General features: G+C 39.9%; 1 protein-coding gene across 3 annotated transcripts; it reads left to right on the top strand.

The window, feature by feature from the left end:
- Positions 1-651: 651 nt before the first annotated feature.
- LOC108704963 (oocyte zinc finger protein XlCOF26-like) lies at positions 652-17075 on the top strand. Of its 3 annotated transcripts, XM_041571659.1 has the most exons (5): positions 652-778; positions 6359-6497; positions 10567-10620; positions 14800-14884; positions 15840-17075. In XM_041571659.1, the coding sequence occupies exons 4-5, from the start codon at positions 14815-14817 to the stop codon at positions 16823-16825; spliced, it is 1056 nt and encodes a 351-aa protein (XP_041427593.1). In that variant the 5' UTR covers positions 652-778; positions 6359-6497; positions 10567-10620; positions 14800-14814; the 3' UTR covers positions 16826-17075. The 3 variants fall into 3 exon arrangements, with proteins under 3 accessions (XP_041427593.1, XP_018097202.1, XP_018097203.1); XM_018241713.2 differs by lacking the exon at positions 10567-10620; XM_018241714.2 differs by lacking the exons at positions 652-778; positions 6359-6497; positions 10567-10620 and adding an exon at positions 11363-11403.
- The last annotated feature ends 3272 nt before the right edge of the window (positions 17076-20347 follow it).

The raw sequence follows: 20347 nt of genomic DNA, 5'->3' as shown, positions 1-20347 counted from the left end.
CTCGGTAGGTTTAAAGTGGCGAAGTAGGTAGTCAAAGCTTTTTTTAAAGAGACAGTACTTCGACTATCGAATGGTCGACTAGTCGAATGATTTTTAGTTCGAATCAAAGTCGAAGTCGTAGTCAAAGGTCGAAGTAGCCATAAAAAAACTTTGAAATTCAAAGTTTTTTTACTTTGAATCCTTCACTCGAGCTTATTAAATGTGCCCCTGGGTGTTGGCGTGATATTGAAACATATTGCGCTATTTTTTTCTGTTTCTTTCTCTGTTGCTGTAGGTGCTGATCTGCATATACATTTCTGGATACTTTTTTTGTGCAGCCGAGAGACTGTGGGAAGATCGTCAAGAGAAAGTGATTTTAAAGGACTTTTTTCATGTTTCTTAATTATTCTGTTAATGACATATTCTTGGAAGTGAGCTGTGAGAGCAGAGTATATAATATGTACCCTGTCCCTTGCTAATTCGATGTGGGAAGGGATTGGATTATGTATCTTTGAGAGTGATCTGCTCTCACAGCAATCTGAACAAATAAGATAAATAATCTAAAGCATTAACAGCCAAAACATCTTTAATTTATGATATAGTTATACTGTTATTCCCCCACCAAGATGGCTGTCAAGAGAGGTCAATCATGTGACCAGCCGCCTTCCTGTCTACCAGGCTTGGATTTCATAACCCCGCCCACAACCAGGGCATCGCTCTGTGACCTGGTTGTGATGGAAACGGCGCCGTGGCCTTGACCTCATAACCTCGAGGCTGCCCGAAGGGGACCGGGCACAAGGTGAGCCGAGATGTCACGTGAGCAGGGCAGGAGGGGGAGGGCGGGTTAGGCTGCTTGACGTCATTAAATAGTGACGCCTGGGTTTCGGTGAATATATGGTTGTTGAGGCAGGCTCACCTATTGTACGGGCAGCGACTATAGATAATGGGCGGCTTCTGTCACTTGTAGTTCATTAAAATCAGTCTGCAGAGTTGCTGCTGGTTCTGAACTACAATTTGTCCCTTGGGGGTTTCTGGGAATTGTAGTCTAGTAGACGTAATATCTGGTTATGTGACATTGTTGGGGGGTGCAGGACATATTTATCCCTCGGTGGCCTCTGACTGAAGCTCATACCAAAGACTGAAGCTCCTACCTAATTATTTATGAAGGGAAATAAACTTGGAAGGCTTCAGTGAATCCAGAGAGGGGCCCCATTGTCCCTCAGGCTGACAGGCAACACAAATATTGGCCCAGGCTATAACGGCACAAATAGGGTCGCTTCCTTTGCTAATTGCTAAACCTGAACACGGGGGGCGGGGCAGATAACATTGGGGGTGGGGCAGTGATGTAGCAACAGGCCTAATGACATCATAGGTAGGCACAATGATGTTGGTGTAGTGATGACACCGGGGCAAAGTTATTGCATCACTCAGATGCAACTGGCTGGATTCCTATCCGGTATTCTCAATGTTTTAAATTGGGGATGCACCGAATCCAGGATTTGGTTCAGGATGCGGCCTCTTTCAGCAGGATTTGGATTCGGCCGAATCCTCTGGCCGGCTGAACCGAATCCTAATTTGCATATGCAAATTAGGGACGAGGAGGGAAATCGTGTGACTTTTTGTCGGCCGAATCTTTCGCGAAGGATTCAGCCGAATCCAAAATAGTGGATTCGGTGCATCCTTATTTTAAAGTGTTGATGCCCAGTTCAAAATCACACAGGTGGCAACCCTATCTCTAGCTATATGAGATAAGCCCAATCCTTTAATTACACGGATGAGATCTATTATACAGAAATCAGTTATTTAGAAAGCACTGAAATACAGCGATACTTATTTAGAAAAAAAACATTCTTATTTTTGATTGATTTGCTTTTTTTGTATCTGTCATAATAAGAAATGAACTGCACTTGATAGTAACTAAGCCATGTTGAGGTGAGTGTCTTAGTATTTAAATGCATTTCATGTATTGGCCACATTATTGTTCGGGTTTTTATAAGGCTGAAAACCGAACAGACCCTAACAGGCCTCACAAAAACCGAATTGTTCAGGTCAAAACCGAACAGATGACAACCCTAGGCACAAAACAGGTGCTTTCAGTCTTATCCAGAGCAGCCAATCAGCAACTAGTTCTCATGTTTCAGAAGAACTTCAGATTGCTTGCGATTGGTCGTTACTCCAGATTAAATTGGCACTGGTTTTGGTGCATGAAAAGGTCAGTTTGTCAGACCAAATTCACTGCATGCCGGTCCTTCTTTATTCCTTAGGGCTATTACACATGGGTGTTTATCTGCGTTATTCAAATGCACGCTGAGCGCGTAAAAAAGTGCAGCTAAGTGGGTTTTTGTTCTAAATGCAATGCTCTGTTCTGCTGAACGTGCATCGAGCGTATGCTTTGCCTGAACAAACGCAATGAGATGCGAATGGAGTAAAACCCAACCCAGAATGCTCACGAGTACAGCCAGGCACAATACCGCATTCAAATGTAAAAAGAGTTGGGGAGCAAAACAAGCATGAAAAAGTCCCTTTGGGTGCCAAATAAGGGCCGTGATTGGCTATTTGGTAGCTCCTATGTGGACTGGCAGCCTACAGGAGACTACTTGGCACTATACTTAAGGTGGCCGTACACAGGGTGATCCGCTCATTTGGCCCCACCCCTTTCGTGAAGTCAGGACAGATCTGGCACGGGTGTATAAATAGGGGAGTGTGCTGGGTTAGGGTCGGGTGCGGGCTGGAGTTAGTCTCGACCCGCACATCACCATTGAGCGTACCTAAGGGCTCTTCCTCATGGACATCTTTTTCCTGCAGTGGAGCGCAGGTCCAGACGCAGGAAATTCTTCTTTAACGGGCTCGTTCTTAGGGCTCTTACACACTGGTGTTTGCATTTTTCAAACTTGCTCGGAATGAGAAAAAACGCACCAAACGCAGATGAAACCCAGCATGTTGCCTGTGTTTTGTCCTGCGCTTAACAGCGGTTCAACACTTTTAACCGGAATGCAGGGGAGCCCAGGAAAAACGTCCACGAGAAAGAGCCCTAAACACACTCGCTAATTGATTTCATGCTATTAAGCCTGGTTGTACTCATGAGCGTTCTGAGTTGCATTTTTATTTGCATTTCATTTCATTAGTTTAGATGCAGCATTTTTAAATTTTCTTGTGCTTGACGCATATTCAGCTATCGATAGATTAGAGAGTTGCGTTTGGAACAGACAAAAACGGTCTTGGTTGCGTTAAAAAAAAAACCATATAAACGCAATATATGCATTTTTGACGCTCAGCATGCAGTATACAAACATTTTGGGGCAGATTTATCAAGGGTCAATTTGATAATTCGAATTTACGATTTTTTTACGGCCCCTTAAGAATTCGACTATTCGCCACCTAAAACCTGCCGAATAGCTGTTTAAGTCAATGGGAGAGGTCCAGGGGTCGAGATGTTTGCAGCCTTTCTGACATACACGTTTTTTTTTTTCAGAGAAAAAACTCGAATCGAGTTTGATCGAATTCGATTGGAATTTTTAGGTCGTTTCAATTTGTTCGAGTTATAAAAATTCGAATTTAATAATAAGTTTAGATTGGTCGAATTTATGGGAGTTTCGGGGTGTTTTAAAAAACTCAAATGAAATTTGACCTTTGATAAACGTGCCTCCCCATTATATGAATTAAACAAAACTGGATTTTTATGGATTTTGAACTACAGAATATTTTTTGTAAAGTATATATAAGTGGTGCTTTGGGGCAGGACCGCCATCAGAAATCACAGGGCCCCATACGACAAAATTTACTAGGCCCCCTGTGCTGCGCCCACCGCAAGCCCGCCTACAGGTCCGCCCCCCACCACACAGTAAAAAAACAAAAAAAATATTGGTGGCTAGGGTTCCCACATGTTAATAAAAAATAAAAAGATATTGGTGGTAAGGGCCCCCCATAAAAAAACATTTGTGGCCAGGGCCCTCCCATTAAAAAATATTGGTGGCTACGACCCCACATGAGAAAAAAAAAAATTGGTGGCCAAAATTGGTGGCCAGGGCCCCCACCCCCACATTACAAGAAAATTGGTGGCCAGGGCCCCTTAAACGTCCATACCTTCCCGAAGTCAGCAGCTCTCAGAAAGATGGGGGGCCAGCTAATCAAGTAAGCGTGGCATGGCAGGGCCCCCCTTACCCTCGGGGGCCCCTACAACTCTCCCCCCCTATCCCCCCCCTGATGGCTGCCCTACTTTGGGGACTGGGGTAATATCCCAGAAATATATTGCCCAATATAGACTGGCAATTGTATTTTCCCCAAAAAACATTTTGAACGCAGTGAAATAATGTCACAGGATCCTTCTTCCCCCAAGTTAGGTCCTCCCCTAAGTCTCTGGGGCAGTACCTTAATAGGTTAATTGCACCTTTAAGACCCAAAGTGACCGAAAACATGTAAAAAGTGACACTGAAGTGCATAGTAAATACATTGTAAAATATTAAAATGTGCTCTGAATACGACCCAAACCAACTGCCAGAATTCTACAAATTTTCTTTACATCAGGCCTCCTGTTAATCGCTAATGACAGCTGCCATTTAGCAAGTTACTAAAATTGTACATTTCAACATTCACATTGGGACAAAACAAGACCAACTTCTAAACAATTAGGTGTGAGCACCACAATAAAAAACACCTGGAATTGTTTGTGTCCATTCCCCATGGGAGATCCTCAGCCTATGACATGTATAGGTAAGGACAGACAGAAGACGCTTAGAAACGCCAGCTTGTTTTGTGTAAAGTTTTATTTTCAAATAGTTTCTTCCTGTTTATTATGCCTTTGCTTCATTTTCTGGCAAGAAACGGCAGTACAGTCTCACTTTATGTTAGGGATACTAGCTATACTCAGGGGCAGATTTATTAAGGGTCAAATTGTAAATTTAGATTTAAATTTTTTAATTTTTTTTGGTCAAAACTCTCAAATTCGAATTGTGAATTATCCAAACACAAATTGAATTTTAATTCAAATTTCGAGATTCATCAAACTCTGGCCTTTTAAAAATTCGAATTCGACTATTCGCCACCTAAAACCTGCCGAGTTCATGTATATGTCAATGGGATAGGTCCAAGGACCAATTTGAACATGTTACTGGCCTTCTTGACATTCAAGTTTTTTCCGGAGAAAAAACTCGAATTGAGTCTAGTCGAATTCGATTCGAGTTTTCGAGTCGGTAAAATTCATCCAAGTTTTAGGTATTCAATTTTTTTTTATTAAATAACCCCCCAATCGAATTTCGGGTTTGTTCAAATTTATTAGAGATTAAAAAACTCACATGAATTCGAATTCAATCTTTGATAAAAGTGCCTCCCCGTATCAATAGATTAGAGGGTTGTGTTTGGAACAGAAAAAAACGGTCTTGATTGCATTAAAAAAAAGCATATACACGTAATATATGCATTTTTCATGCTCAGCATGCAGTATACAAACATTTTGGGGCAAATTTATCAAGGCTCGAATTGAAAATTCTAATTTTCAAATTTTTTTTATGGTTATAACTCTCAAATTTGAATTGTGAATTATCCAAACACAAATTGAATTTTAATTCAAATTTCGAGATTCATCAAACTCTGGCTTTTTAAAAATTCAAATTCGACTATTCACCACCTAAAACCTGCCAAATTCATGTATTAGTCAACGGGAGAAGTCCAGGGACCAATTTGGACATGTTACTGGCCTTCTTGACATTCAAGTTTTTTCCGGAGAAAAAACTTGAATTGAGTTTAGTCTAACTCGATTTGAGTTTTCGAGACGGTAAAATTCGTCCGAGTTTTAGGTATTCAATTTTTTTTTATTAAACCCCCCCATTCAAATTCATATTTATTATATTTAGTATATTCAAATTTATTAGAGTTTAAAAAATCTCACATAAATTCGGAATTCAACCTTTGATAAACGTTGAATGATTAGAGGGTTGCGTTTGAAACAGAAAAAATGGTCTTGGTTGATTAAATAAAAAGTAATATAACCACAATATATGCATTTTTCACGCTCAGCATGCAGTATACAAACATTTGGGGCAGATTTATCAAAATTATTTTTTATGGTCAAAACTGTCAAATTCGACTAGGGAGTTATCCAAATTCAAATTGAGTTTTTTTAAAGAAATTCTAATCTGATTTTCGAGATTTATCATACTCTGAACCTTTAAGAATTCGACTATTCACCACCTTTGCCAGAAATTCAACCTTCAGCCTCCCCGTATGCTATAGTAGGAACAAAACAACCAAACTTTTAAAAAACGAAATGAAGTCAATCGGGGGGCATCAGTCTTCCTGCATTTCCCTGGCCCCTCTCATATGCTGTGGCGTTGGCAATTATAGGGGTCTCAAGTACTTCATGTTTTTCCTTTTTTTTTTGTAGCAAGAAGATGTCAGAAAATCTTTAGTTTCCCCTTTAATGGAAGGCGTTTGTGGTTCCACGGTGCATGTCAGATGTTGCCATTATCATGTCGAGATGATCAGACAGCCGGGAGGAAGGAAGTGAGGATCTTCAAAACACTGTAAGATAATGTCTTTCATCTCGTCTCTCTTGCCTGTTAATGCTAGACAAATCCTCCAATATGAGAGAGAATTATGTATCCAGCTTGAGCAGGGTGAGGATTTGGAGACCTGTATCCAAATATAAATAATTGAACAGTTTAGACCACATATTTCAGTACCGCTGCAATGAAAACATTTTATTTGTCCCTCGCACAGTAAAAGGCTTATTCGATCATACTTTTTTATAAGCCACCCATTATTGTGTTTTTTTCTGAAGAGGTGATCATTTCTGGTGCTGTGTGGCATATAAAGCCTTATTTTCTTATTTCAAGCGATACTGTCATGGGAAAAAATGTTTTTTGTTTTTTTAAGTTAATAGTACTGCTCCAACAGATTTCTGCACTGACATCCGTTTCTCAAAAGAGCAAACAGATAATTTTGAAATCTGACTAGATATATTGTCAGTTTCTCAACTGCCCCCAAGTATGTGACTTGTGCTCTGATAAACTTCAATTACTCTTTACTCCTGTACTGTTGGAGTGATAACACCCCTCCCTTCTCCCTCCAGTAACAGAACAGTGGGAAGGTAACCAGATAGCAGCTCCCTAACACAAGATAACAGCTGCCTGGTAGATCACACTGCACTCAATAGTAAAATCCAGGTCCCACTGAGACACATTCAGTTACATTGAGTAGGAGAAACAACAGCCTGCCAGAAAGCAGTTTCATCCTAAAGTGCTGGCTCTTTCTGAAAGCACATGACCAGGCAAAATGACCTGAGATGCACCTACACACCAATATTACAACTAAAAAAATACACTTGTTGGTTCAGGAATGAAATGTTATATTGTAGAATGAATTATTTGCAGTGTAATTTAGAAATAAAAACTACACCATAAAAATCATGGCAGGATCCCTTTCAGTATTTATGTGTTTGCAAACACCTGTTAAAGGCAGCAAGGCTCCAGTTCCAAACCGTATCTGGCTCGTTGGCCCGCAGACTGAATAAATAAATATCATACGAGGGGCTGCATATGATATGGGCACCTTTGTATACTGTTTCTTCAGGATGTCAGTCCACTTCCTACTGTGCTAATGCTCTAATGCCTTAGGCCTTGGGCAATGTAGTAGTTCAGCACATTCAATTTTGAAATCTTCCTTGTTTGGCTGATGTCACTTTGAAAATGTTTACTGAGTCCGACCCTTGCGCTTCCAGTGGGTTTGTGTCAGGCACACCGGCTTGTAGGCAGTGTAGCTTGTGATCACTTGCAGCTCTCAGTTTTTGTTACCTTTTAGAGAGGGAGTCTAAAACCAATGCCATTCCCAATGTCACCTGTATTATTACTTTTAAAGCCAATTTCTGCATTTTTTTGCCGGCCTCTGTATTTTAGCTCGTTCCGACTGTCCTCATTTTACTGCTGCATATAAATAACCATATACAGAGATTTCTTATCATTCTAATGTAGAGTTCCCCTGACCGTTAGTTCAGGTGTATGAAATTTGGGCCAGCTCCACAGTTTGGGAATCATTGTTCTAATCTAACTAGTTCAAATGGGGTCTCTCTAGGAAAGAGTTATCCTATTTTATATGAAATATTATTTGTTTGTTATAAAACTGGTCTTACAGGGGTACTAGAACTCTTGACAAAGTGTTTCTGTATCACCCATACACCCAAAAGAATTCTGGGGTTACAGCAGGGAAACTGAATTAATTTGCCGAAGTTACTATGCAAGCTTAGCAAGTCAGTAATAAGGGCAGCAATGCAGTTTTCTAAGTAAGTCAGGCCTGGACCTAACCTAGTGATCTCCCTGTGCTCCATTTTTGTTAAGCGCTAGAACATGCACATATCGACTGTTTTGTTTAAATGAAAACCAGCCGAACTCCTACTTGATCCAGAGTTAAAATTCCAACTCTCCCATTGACTTCCTGACTCTTAAGGTGGCCATAGACGTAGAGATCTGCTCGTTTGGCGATGTCTCCAAACGAGCGGATCTCTCCCCCAATATGATCACATTGAAGTGGGCGATATCGGGCTGATCCGATTGTGGGCCCTAGGGCCCAGCGATCGGATCATAATGCATCCTTTACGGGTGGACAGCGGAACCGCATAAACGCACAGATGCATCTGGATTTTTTAACCTGCCCGAGATCTGGCCGACTACAGTTACAGTCAGACCCTTCAAATATTCACCACCTAAAACCTGCAGAGTTCATGTAGAAGTCAATGGCATTGGTCCCTTGAACTATTTGAAGATGTTAATAGTAGCGATGAGACAATTTTTTCATATTTCAAGTTTCACCGCGAAAATTACTCCAATGAGAGGAAATACAAAAGACGCTTAGGGGCAGGATTATCAAAGGTCGAGGTGAATTTTCGAATGAAAAAAAATTGAATTTCGAGCTATTTTTTGTGTACTTTGTCTAGGGAATAGTCCAAATTCGATTCGAATTTGAAAAAAATTAAATTTGAATATTGAAACTTATCATGAACTGTCTCTTTAAAAATTCTACTTCCACCATTCGCCATCTAAAACCTGTGGAATTGCTGTTTTAGCCTATGAGGGACCTCCTAGAACCTATTTGGAGTCAATTGGTGGACTTTGAAAAATCTAAGATTTTTTTTGGGAAAAACTTTGAATCGAATTCGCTTGCGCTATTAATTCGATTAGAACGATTTGAATTTGCCCGAATACGGACCTATTCGATTGAAAAATGACCTATTCGATCGAAAAATGACCTATTCGACCAAAAAAAAACTTTGAATTCATTTCGGTTGGTCTTTTTGAGTTTGAATTTGATTTGAATACGATTTGAATTTTCGGGTCGGTGCTATTCTATTGAATTTTACATTATATTAGATTATATTGAATTTTAAATTATATTTTAGTCAGGATCAAGTTCAAGCTCCTGTTTTATTATTACACAGAAAAAGGTGATCATTTTTAAATCTCGATTATTTGGATAAAATGGGAGATGGGCATTCCGCAGTTTGGAGCTTTCTGGATAACGGGTTTCCGAGTAAAAAGCTCTAGAAGCTCTCTGTTTGTTTAGGATAGCAACTGCCATATTAGCTTGGTGTGACATCACTTCCTGCCTGAGTCTCTCACTGCTCACTTATAGCTCTGGGGTCAGATTACAGCAGAGCAGGTAGGGGGGGAGCAAACTGAGCATGCTCAAGCCCTAGCCCTGGAGGTTAAAGCTGAAAAAGAGGTGAAAACAGGAAGTCTGATACAGAAGCCCATGAGTACACAATAGAAGGAAAGAAATGCAGTGTTTCTTTTGGCAGAGGACTCAGAGCAGCATTACTTTGAGGGTTTACCGGTATATTTAGGAGAACCTTTCTGATGAGGCTTACTTAGTTTTAACCTTTCCTTCTCCTTTAAAAAAAAACTACTGAACTATTTTGATAAAATAAAACCCATGGGAGATGGACTTTCTGTAATGTGGAGCTTTCTGGATAAAGGGTTGCGTCCAGTTCAGTGGTTTGATGCCTGTGGAAATCCTTGTGTGTCCCCAATGTGAGGACAGGTCTTGTTCTTTTTTTTGGTGGGGGGATCCTGAGTGCAGTTGTAAGTAGGGTGCTATGCCCAATTCTTGTAAGTTCTTCCTCTGTGTGTGGGTTCCCCCAGGTGTTCAAGTTTGCTCCCTCTAATATCATACTGGCACAGTAACCAATGGCAATCACTACAGAGGCAGCAGCAGGGCAGAATTTATATCCATGAAGTCGTATTCTTTACTACACCAGCAAACAATATCCTCTCTTAAAAAGCTAAATTACACTGACGGGATAACTACTCTCAAGAGGTCTCCAATGCTATCGGCTCAGCACTGAGCGGTAGGTACTGACTGCCAACTCCTCTGTCTCTATTACTGCCACGTTTATTCATTTTTAGTTCTTCAATTACCAAGAGAAGAAAATCTAAGCCTTACATAAGGGCAGATAATGTGGCAACTATCGACCAGTACAGCTATGCCGCATACATTATGCATATTGTACTGTTCAGCCTTGCTGAAAATTCTGTGCGTTCTTATACAATTGGCATAGCATTAAAATATTTATCCTGTTACTCTCTATTTCTCCCAATGTAGGTCATGAAAACAGTGACTGTATAGTAAACCTCAGAACTTTGATTACATGTACAGGTATGGGACCTATTATCTAGAATGCTCAGGACCTGGGGTTTTCCGGATAATTGATCTTTCCGTAATTTGGATCTAAATGTCTTATTTCTATCATGAAAACATTAAATAAACTCCAATAATGATTAATTATCCCTTAGTTGGGATCAAGTACAAGCTACTGTTTTATTATTACACAGAAAAAGGAAATCATTTTTAAATAAAATGGAGTCTATGAGAGATTGCCTTTCCATAATTCGGAGGTTTCTGGATAACGGGTTTCCGGATAACGGATCCCAAACCGGTAATATGTTTTCAGAGCTTTTCTCAGAATGTGGTGGTCAAGTAATATTATTGCTGTAGGGCTCAACATAGATATTGACTTAAATATTTTGAGGCTAAAGCGATTTTTTTTGACCATGCCCATTTTTGTGGCCACACCCCCTAATTACCATGTACATTTTACAAAATTTGGCAGGTTATGAAAGTTTGAACATATTTCTGTGGTTTTTTTTCTAGTTATTACAGTTTTGCTAATGAAGGTGAATTACCCTTTAAGCCCAAGGGACCTGTTATCTTATATTGTTACAATTGTTTATTTGCTTATCTCAAAATTGTTACAAAAGTATCTTATTTACAGCTGTGGCTATTCTGGGCTACCTGCCAAAAGCCAATTAAGTTAGAAACTTTGTTTCTTTTTCTGGCTGTTCAGTGCAGAGAAAATCGGGACTTTCCAGTACAAACGAGGGACTGCGCGTTGAGCTGTCAAAAGAGGGACTGTCCCTCTGAAAACGGGACAGTTGGGAGGTATGCTAAAAAGAATACATTACAGTTATTCTAAGATAGGTAATTGCCATGCACCAAACTCTTCTCTCCTTTTACCATATAAGAACCTGTTATTTTTTATAACTTTTGCTTGCCTCACAAATGCAATGTTTCAGTTTGGCTTTAAGATTTTATGCTGGAAATCCCCAGGCCCTGTGTGCTTTTAATTTAAAGGCGAAGCTAGTTTAATTTTTAACTAGAAAACATAGATTGATCCTGCACATTGACCTAGAAAAAGAAAGGAACGGGTTGACGCGGTTGGCTGTAAAGTTCTTTTCTCAGAGAAACATCCTGCGGAGAGAATCCTCAGAGGTCCTGAGAAAGTCTGCTAAACCAGCAGGGAGAGCCGCAACATTTCTAATTGGAACAGCCATTCCAGATCATTCATATCTAAGTAGAGTTTTACTTGCTAAAGAGTTTCTCTTGCAAACTAAAATCACTATGTTCAGGAAAAATAGAACTCTACAAGCAGGACTTATAGGATAAGTAAACCTTTAAAATAAGTGAATGTAAAATTGATTAGAGTGCTATTCTAAGCACTTTTGGAATGTACATTCATTATTTATTTTGTTTTAATTCCAATATATTAAAGGGATACATGTGCTGTTAATATGAATGAATTTTGTTACAACAGCGCCGCCTGCTGGTCATTTTCTGACCAGTCTGATCACCAAGTAGTCAAGGAAGTTGTCAGGAGAGAGAAAGAGGCTGCTCTGATGTTCTTCTGCTTAGGAAAACAAATAGAAACCTTTCTCACATCTTTCCTAAGCAGAAGAACATCAGAGCAGCCTCTTTATTTCCCCTAATAACTTCCTTGACTACTTGGTGGTCAGAAAATTACCAGCAGGTGGCGCTGTTGGAATAAAATTCATTCATATTAACAGTACATGTATTCCTTAAAGGAACAGTAACGTCAAAAAATAAAAGTGTTTTCAAGTAATGACAATATAATGCAGTGTTGTGCTACACTGGTAAAACTGCTGTGTTTGCTTCAGAAACACTACTATAGTTTATATAAATAAGCTGCTGTGTAGCAATGGGGGCAGCCATTCAAAGGAGAAAAGGCTCAGGTTACACAGCAGATAGCAAATAAGCTCTGTCTGTCTAATGGTGCCTTTTTTTGATTTTTGTGCCCCTGATGAAGACCTCTATAGGTTGAAACGCGTTGGGCGACATGCTGTTGCCATGTGGGGTAACTAGCATGCAATAAAATTCGTTTTTATTTAATTACAGAGTGTGCTTTCCTCTTTTTTGATTTTCATGCATGATTCTTTTGGAAACTACAGATGGGTAATGTCCTGGAGGCATAGCACCTCGCTTATGTTTATTTTGGTTAGTTTTTGATTTTCTATTGGGGAGTGTGCGCCTTCTGCCTCTATGTTTTGTGTCTAATGGTGTTATCTGTTATCCATTAGTTAACCTGTGCCATATAGCCGTTTTTCAATTTCCGCCATTGCTCCACAGCAGCTTGTTTATATGAACTATATTAGTGTTTCTGAAGCAAACACATCAGTTTTACTAGTGCAGGGCAACACTACATGATATTTTCATTACTTTAAAACACTTAAATTTTTTGGTGTTACTGTTCCTTTAATAGCTTGGAATTAAAAATAAATAAATAATGAATGTACTTTGCAAAAGTGCTTAGAGTAGCTCCCTCGTCAATTTTACATTCACTTATTTTAAAGGTTTACTTATCCTTTTAATTTCAGTTTGTTCAGTAAAGATGATTTGCTATGAATGCCAGAGCATTTTGTGTGTTTTACTATGTGTTTGTGACCTGCTATACTGCTTGTTCTATTAAGGTGAAATAAAAAAATCCACAGATTCCAGTCAAACAGTGGGCAAATAATCTTGATTATATTTTGAGGCTCTTAAACCTGAGTGCCTTTTATTGTGTTTCTTGGGCGTTCGCCCCATCAAGAAAAAACTACAATACGCGCAGTCCCAAAATTGCTCAGTATTAGGTAACATAGTAAGTCAGGTTAAAAAAAGACAACCATCCATCTCCAGCATGAACAACCCCAACATGGCCAGTCTTTCCTCATTATACTAAAAAATTTCTATACTCATGTTATTAAAAAATGTTAGTTTATTACATCATATTAAAAAACAACAATACCCCACATGGAGCCTAAACTGTTTTATGCTTACCCACCACTTAAAGGAGAAGGAAAGGTTAAAACTAAGTAAGCCTTATCAGAAAGGTCCATCTAAACATACCAGTAAACCCCCAAAGTAATGCTGCTCTGAGTCCCCTGTCAAAAGAAACACAGCATTTCTTTCCTTCTATTGTGTACTCATGGGCTTCTGTATCAGACTTCCTGCCTTCAGCTTAAACCTCATTGCCCTGGGCAAGAGCATGCTCAGTTTGCTCCTCTTCCTCCCCCCTCCCTTCTCTGCTGTAATCTGAGCCCAGAGCAGGGAGAGACTCAGGCAGGAAGTGATGTCACACCATGTTAATACAGCAGCTCCTATTCTAAACAAACAGAGAGTTTCTAGAGCTTTTTACTCATGTATGGTAAAACATTCTACAGAATAAATATAACATTCTAGCTTGCACTATTGCAGCTAATCTATTGACAATAAAATGCCTCCGTAACTTTCCTTCTCCTTTAATCATAGGCAATCCTCTAGTCTTTCCTCATAGCTAAGATTTTCCAGATGTCTTTAGTCTTATGAGATGTAAGCAACTTCTGATGCTTCAAAGACCTATCGGTAACCTAGTGCTAAAAAGCACCATAATAACTAATCAGTTGTTTGGTTTGATCAGACAACTGAAAGGTAGGACATAACACCAAAGGTATATGGATTGCTGCTCTGGTTTCATCTTAGTAGCCATGGAAGGCTGTGAACTACACAATGTCTTGAAAATTAAAGATTCCAGACTAACCTAAAGCTTGCTATACACTAATAGAGCCACTCATTTGCAAGGTTTCCAAACAAGCAGATCTTTGCCAGATCTTGAGTCACCCATGTCCTGAGCCAGATTGTGTTGATCTGATTGACCTCAGGCTAATATTCGACTTTTAATAAAGGCCTCTAAAGACCAGTCAAGAGAGATGTACATCAACGATGTCCTCGTCTGATAGATATCTGACTGATTTCGAGCTAGATATTTGCCGAACAGGCCATCAGAAGGCCCACATACTGTACATGGGTCAATAGCTGCTGACTCAAGTCTGTTATGGCCACTTTAATTTAGAGCTCGCCAACAACTTGGACCTGTTTTGTTTTACACCCACACATTAGCAGCCAGATCCAGTGAAGATCTTCTTGAGAAGGTTAATGCTGGCAGATCTGTGCTTTGTCTTTCAAGATCATGTAGGGTGGCTGTATTTTAATCCCTGAGGTTAAACTTGTCTCCCTCTCCGCCAGGGTGACCCAGGAGAGATGTCCCTGTCACCAGAGGAACTTTTTGATATTGCCTGGGAAGAAAAATCTGATGAGCACATGACTCCGGGTGAGTGGTGACAGCATAGAATTGCCTTTCAAAACACCTGAGTAAAGTCTTTGGTGAATGGACCGTCCGTAATTGGTTCTGGCATGGATATGTTAAAAAGTTACTGTCATGGGAAAAAATTTTTTATCAGTTAATAGTGCTGCTCCAGCAGAATTCTGCACTGAAATCCGTTTCTCAAAAAAGCAAACAGATTTTTCTATATTTAATTTTGAAATCTTACATGGGGCTAGACATATTGTCAGTTTCCCAGCTGCCCCCAGTGATGTGACTTGTGCTCTGATAAACTTCAGCCACTATTTACTGCTGTACTGCAAGTTGGAGTGATATCACCCCTCCCTTCCCCCCCAGCAGCCCATCATCAGAATAGGGAAGGTAACCAGATAGCAGCTCCCTAACACAAGATAACAGCTGCCTGGTAGATCTAAGAACAACACTCAATAGTAAAATCCAGGTCCCACCGAGACACATTCAGTTACATTGAGTAGGAGAAACAACAGTAGGAGAAACAACAGCCTGCCAGAAAGCAGTTCCATCCTAAAGTGCTGGCTCTTTCTGAAAGCACATGACCAGGCAAAATGACCTGAGATGCACCTACACACCAATATTACAACTAAAAAAAATACACCTGTGGGTTCAGGAATACATTTTATATTGTAGAGTGAATTATTTGCAGTGTAAACTTAGACATAAAAACTACATCATAAAAATCATGACAGAATCCCTTTAACATTAAAAGTACAGGAGCGTCAGGAGACCTTCACTGCGGTGCCATGCCTATTGTAGTTTATTTTTCTATATTTTTTTACTTTGTCTTTCTGTGTTGAACCAAATTTGAAGTGGAAGGGGCTAGAGACAATTTATAGCAAATCAAAGCATAAGAACAAAGTTCATGTAGATTACCAGAACAGGCTCCAAACAACTATAATATCAAATTTTCCCCATTCCTTTATTGCAGAATCACTGGTGGATCATTCAGATGCCCATTTGGTGTCAGAAGACTCTCCGCTACCTCCTTGCCCAGACTGCGGTCGAACATTTCAAACACTGCGATCACACAACCTCCACCGTCGCAACCACGCAGCTGACCTTTCATACACATGCGAAAACTGCGACGTGGCCCGTGCAAGAGCCATTGAGGGTAGTGATAAACCCTATTCCTGCTCTGACTGTGGGCGCCGCTTCTGTTGGCTGCTGGCTCTGCACAGTCATCATGAGCAGCAGCACACCGGCCAACGTGGCTACCAGTGTTCACAGTGTGGTAAGAAGCTGCCCAGCCAACCAGCCTTCCGTAGGCACCAGCAGGGTCACCGCAAAGACAGAGTGTGTGTATGGTGTGGAAAGGCTTTCAACTGCTCCGCTAAGTTGTCAAGGCACATGCGAATTCACACTGGAGAAAGACCTTATCAGTGCCCAGATTGTCCAAAGGCATTCACTCAGCTGGAGACATTGCGCGTTCATCAATGGGTGCACGAAGACCCAAAACCTTACCAATGTCAGGACTGTGGACGCAGATTCCGAGCCCAGCACACCTTTGAAAAACACAGGAATATGCACATTTCTCGCAAACCACATGCATGCCCTGTATGTGGCAAGACTTTCTTTTTTTCATCACGCTATAAACGTCATCTACGCATTCACACCGGCGAGAGACCTTTCCAGTGCCAGCAGTGTGGCAAGAGCTTTAATCAGCGCTCCAATTACCAGCGCCACCGACTAATACATGCTGGAAAGAGACCTTTCCCTTGTAACTTATGTGATAAGAGCTTTAGTCAGGCATCCAACTATCGACGACATTTACAGACCCACAAGAGAGAACGAGGTGTATGGGGAGAAGAGGGGGACGAGGAAGGAGATTATACCTGTACAGAATGTGGAAGGCGATTTACACAGGAGGAAAGCCTGCACAAACACTATATTCAACATGCTAGAGGGGAGCTGTGAACTATCAACCTTGGGATGTGTGGGAGTAGCGATATATATTCCTACATCAATGTATAAATGTAATATTGCACAGTGTAGTGTGTAAGGCAAGGAACGCTATTTGGACCTCTAATGCTAGCAACTCCAGCCCTTGGTGTTGTAAGTTGTAGTTCAACAGCATTTGGAGGGCTACGACTTGGGGAACTGTAGTGAAAACAAAAAATGTATATAAGCTTCAGCATACTAAAATAAGAACCTTTATAAATACAACCAATTAAAAATTCTGTACTGTTTCTGAAATAATCAAGTTTATCTTCATTATTCCTCTCTCAGCATTTGTTTCTCTTCGTTCTGTCTTCATGCAGCAGTTGGGTGTCAGATATTCATTGACAGTTAGATCAAGGATATCTTATAGGGGGGCTTCTTTTATCTAGAAGATGGATTAGAGCTCACTTTATTAAAATCACCAGACATCATGTCTCTCTACATGCAGATTTTGTGTCAAAGGCAGTTATTTTCATTGTACTGGAATCAGTTATTTGAGCGAGCTCTAATACATCTACTAGGAAAGGAGCCTCCCTATAAGATATATTGGATCTAACTGTCAATGAAAATCTGACACCCAACTGCTGCATGAAGAGAGAATGAAGAGAAACAGATGCTGAGAGAGGACTGGTGAATATAAACTTGATTCAGAAAGGATGCAGAATATTTAATTGGTTGTATTTACAAAGTTTCTTATTTCAGTATGATGAAGCTTATAATAAATTTTCATTTTTGCAATAGTTCCCCTTTAAGAAACTCAAAAGGAAAGGCTCCTACCTGTACTGTCTGTAGAAAAGTTTAAGTAACAAAGTTTAAAAGAACGTTAACACATGTACATTATCATTATTACTGTTGCATTAATAAGCATTGAATAAGACAAAGGAGATGGTTTTGGTACAGGTATGGAATCTGTTATCCAGAAACCTGTTATCCAGAAAGCTCCAAATTACGGAAAGGCTGTCTCCCATAGACTCCATTATAATCAAATAGTCCAAATTTCTAAAACTTATTTCCTTTTTATCTTTAATAATAAAACAGTAGCTTGTACTTGATCCAAACTAAGATATAATTAATCCTTATTGGAAGCAAAACCAGCCTATTGGGTTTATTTAATGTTTACATGATTTTTTAGTTGACTTAAGGTATGAAGATCCAAATTATGAAAAGATCCATTATCTGGAAACACCCAGGTCCCGAGCATTCTGAATAACAGGTCCCATACATATACAAGTATATATTGTAGAGTGATTGTAATCGCAGCACTTTGTACTTGCTCAGCATCTTAAGGTGCCAGCGAAGCAGCCTACGCTGCACTGGTACTGTAGGTAGCCATGTTTGACCCTTTTTGGCCACTTGTGCCATCTCCACTGCCCACAATGCACCTGTTCTGTTATCATGAAATTCAGCACAAAGCCAATACTCTTTGTGCAAGTTGAATCTTGTGCCTCTTCTGTGTAAACTGCACTTACTCCGTATGTTTTCTTTTCTCTGAAGTGTTATTATAACTTAATAAACAGAAAACATAAGTATTTGAGTCTCACAGGGTATCTTTATTACCAGTCTGTGAAGCAGTCTGCACCACAGATCACTATGCAGGGATCTTCATCAGGAGTATGTAAACATGGAATCGTTTTTTTTTATTCTTTTTTTGTTTCTATGTTCTTGATTTATGAACATAGATGTTGTATATGGTGTGCACCGAGTGTTAGTAATAACCCAAGTCATCCACACATACAAAGAACTCAAAACAAATAAGTCCATAAATGAAATTAAGCCAAGAAACCAATCAGTTTTTAGTATTTAGAAAGCAATCCTGTCCTCTATCAGTGCAAATTGATATCAGCAGGTTTAGACCTAATTGATGGCCTATAATAAGGTTTCTCATTACCAAGGTATCACACAAGAAGCATCTGATAATGGGGAAAAGCAAAGAACTCTCTCAAGACCTTCACAACCTTATTGTTGCAAAACATGCTGATGGCATTGGTTACAGAAGTATTTCTAAGCTTCTGAATGTTCCAGTGAGCACCGTTGGGGCCATAAGACGCAAGTGTAAAGAACATCATTGCACCCTAAATGGGCCACGACCAGGTGTTCCTCACAATATTTCTGACAGCGGAGTGAAAAGAATAATCAGAAAAGTTGTCCAAGAGCCAAGGATCCCTCACTGAGAGCTTCAGAAAGACCTTGAATAAGTAGGTACAGTTGTTCCAAAGAAAACAATAAGTAATGCACTTAATAGACATGGTCTCTATGCATGCTCCACTGGTGAAAAAAAAGCATGTTTAAAGTTTGCTGCACAACATTAGGACAAGCCAATGAAATTCTTGGAGAATACAGCCTGGTCAGATGAGACCAAAATGTAACTATTTGGATGTCATTGCACACATCATGTTTGGAGAAGAAATGGCACTGCACATCGCTTCAAAAACATCATGCCAACAGTGAAGTTTAGAGGTGGGAACATCATGGTGTGGGGCTGTTTTTCAGCATATGGTTCTGGCAGACTTCATATATGTGAAGGAAGGATGAATGGAGAAATGTACCAGGACATTCTAGATAAGAATCTGCTGCCATCTACCAGGATGCTGAAGATGAAATGAGGGTTTACATTTTAGCAAGACGACTATCCCAAGGAAACACACAGCCAAGCAAACTCTCAGTTGGTTTCAGAGAAAGAAAATAAAGCTGCTAGAATGGCCCGGTCAATCACTAGACTTGAACCCAATTGAAAATCTATGGAAAGTACTGAAGTTCAGAGTTCATAGAAGAGGCCCCTGGAACCTTCAAGATTTGAAGATAGTTTGGGTGGAAGAATGGGCCAAAATCACATGCGACTAGTTTCTCCATAGAGGAGGCCTCTTGAAGCTGTCATTACCAACAAAGGCTTTTCTACTAAGTATTCAATACGTTTCAGTTCCACTTAACTACACATAACTTAATTTATGGATTTATTTGTTTTGAGTTCTTTGTATATGTAGATTATGTGGGTTGTTACATTTCATGTCAGTAGCTCCATTAGAAATATATTTACTGAAAAGAATGTTGAGGTTTCAATACTTATTTTCTATGCTGTGTGTGTGTGTATATATATATATAATTATAAATACAAGAGGTATTCTACACTCAACCCATTATCAATGTATTTAAGACATTGAGACATTTTGTGCCTTAAAGAGAAGGAAAGCTATGGAGGCATTTTATTGCCAATAGATTAGCTGCAATAATGCATTTATTCTGTAGAATGTTTTACCATACCTAAGTAAAAAGCTATAGAAGCTCTCTGTTTAGGATAGCAGCTGCAGTATTAGCTTGGTGTGACATCACTTCCTGCCTGAGTCTTTCCCTGCTCACTTATACCTCTGGGCTCAGATTACAGCAGAGAAGGGAGGGGAGCAGACTGAGCATGCTCATGCCCGGGGCAAAGAGGTTTAAGCTGAAAACAGGAAGTCTGATACAGAAGCCCATGAGTACACAATAGAAGGAAAGAAATGTGGT

The sequence above is a fragment of the Xenopus laevis genome, chromosome 7S, assembly GCF_017654675.1.
Source record: "Xenopus laevis strain J_2021 chromosome 7S, Xenopus_laevis_v10.1, whole genome shotgun sequence".
NCBI classification, from domain to species: Eukaryota; Metazoa; Chordata; class Amphibia; order Anura; family Pipidae; genus Xenopus; species Xenopus laevis.
Note: the sequence above shows the minus strand (reverse complement) of the source record. Positions and strands in the feature narration are given on the sequence as shown.

Excerpts from the sequence above, each read along its gene's own strand:
- LOC108704963 (XM_018241713.2), top strand. The coding sequence starts at position 14,815 with ATGTCCCTGTCACCAGAGGAACTTTTTGATATTGCCTGGGAAGAAAAA. Across the intron at positions 14,885-15,839 it reads TGATGAGCACATGACTCCGG|AATCACTGGTGGATCATTCA; the intron begins GTGAGTGGTGAC and ends CCTTTATTGCAG.